We start from the raw sequence: 1,381 nt of genomic DNA, 5'->3' as shown, positions 1-1,381 counted from the left end.
TCGGCTCGGTAACCGCACCGGAGCCAGTGTGAGCAAGGGGTGACAGAATACCAGTGGGAAACGATCTGCTGATGTGCAGGTTGTGTGTCGGGGTGTTTTACCTGGTAGGAATTTGGCCAGAAAATGGACACGGCAAGCTCCACCCCTTTCCAGATGTGGTAGGCGGGGCCAGATGAGTTACTGATAGGAATTCCCAGAGGGCTGTTGTTCTCTGCAGACCAAACACAGAATGTCAGCACACCTGATGGCTCCGCCCACCCTTCTAAAGGCTCCTCCCACCCAGTGTACCTTTGATGTAGATATTGAGCGTAGCGGGCGCAGCCCCCTCTCGGCCCCCGACCTGGTAGAACTGGAAGCTGAGGCAGTGTGTGTCGTTCTCTCTGAGCGGCGGCAGCAGCAGCTGAGCACGCTGACCGCTGTAGCGGCCGGACGTGTTCACGAAGAGGAAGGACGAACCTGCAGGTCACAACAAAGGGAAAATTAACAGCTGTAGACTTTCACAATAACCAACGTCTTCCAGAGTCAGCTGCAGAACTGTTACAGAGAAGCAGTTTCCCCCACAGGGTGTCCTGCTTTTACTCAGGTCTCTAGTGAACAGTGAAAATAAAAGCTCAGTGTGAAGACCTTCAGAATAAAAGCTCTACAGGAGGAGGTTAAACCACCAGAAGGCTCCAAATCAATAATTCATCAGCAGTACCCAGACACAAACGGCTCGTTTGGTCCAAAGTGGAACGCTTTAATTGGAAGACTTCAGAATAAAAGCTGTGCTCTGTGTGTGAGTGTGCACGTGCACGTGGACGCCCTCATTAGTGTTCGCTCGTGGCTCCGCTTCCTCACTACAGCTGTCAATCATCCTTCCTCACTGCCTCCACTTCCTTCAAGTCTGTTTCTACAAAGTTTCTGTGAAATTCAAATTGTTCCCACTTTGTAAACTCAGTGTGGGTTGAAGGGCGTCTCCATGGCAACAGGAAGACAGCACCCGGCCTGCGGTGATGAGTGGCGGCAGGGCTGTCGGTCCTGTTCCCCATCAACCTCATCTGGTCAGTCAGCTGGAAGACGATGGGGTTTCACATTAAAGAAGCGGTTCTGATCCGTTTTCAGGAAAAGCTACAGAAGGTTCTGTTTGGACCTGAGCTCAGCTGAGTGATCAAACCAGAACACCATCACAGACAAGCTCCGTACCGGGGAACTGGTTCCCCTGCAGGTTCTACAGCGTGGCTCCAGTCCAGGATGGAGCGGGTTCTGAACCGGTCCTGCAGGACCCAAACAGCCTGTTCCCCCCATCCCATCAGTTTAACGGAGGCCGCCGCATGAGTCAGCCATGTTTTTGTTACCGCGTTAGGTCGATTTCCCAGGAATCCGCTACACTTTGCGGACCTCT

General features: G+C 52.8%; 1 protein-coding gene across 1 annotated transcript in view; it reads right to left on the bottom strand.

The window, feature by feature from the left end:
• The window catches only part of LOC107103479 (receptor-type tyrosine-protein phosphatase mu-like), a gene marked incomplete at its 5' end in the record, with an annotated part of 96,709 nt that overhangs the window by 85,873 nt on the left and 9,455 nt on the right, over nt 1–1,381 (bottom strand). Inside the window, 2 exons of the mRNA XM_015403201.1 lie at nt 102–211; nt 289–456. Coding sequence (XP_015258687.1) covers nt 102–211; nt 289–456 — 278 coding nt within the window. The remainder of the gene's footprint in view (nt 1–101; nt 212–288; nt 457–1,381) is intronic.

Source organism: Cyprinodon variegatus, unplaced genomic scaffold (genome assembly GCF_000732505.1).
Source record: "Cyprinodon variegatus isolate N-32 unplaced genomic scaffold, C_variegatus-1.0 Scaffold1459, whole genome shotgun sequence".
In the NCBI taxonomy this organism is placed as follows: Eukaryota; Metazoa; Chordata; class Actinopteri; order Cyprinodontiformes; family Cyprinodontidae; genus Cyprinodon; species Cyprinodon variegatus.
Note: the sequence above shows the minus strand (reverse complement) of the source record. Positions and strands in the feature narration are given on the sequence as shown.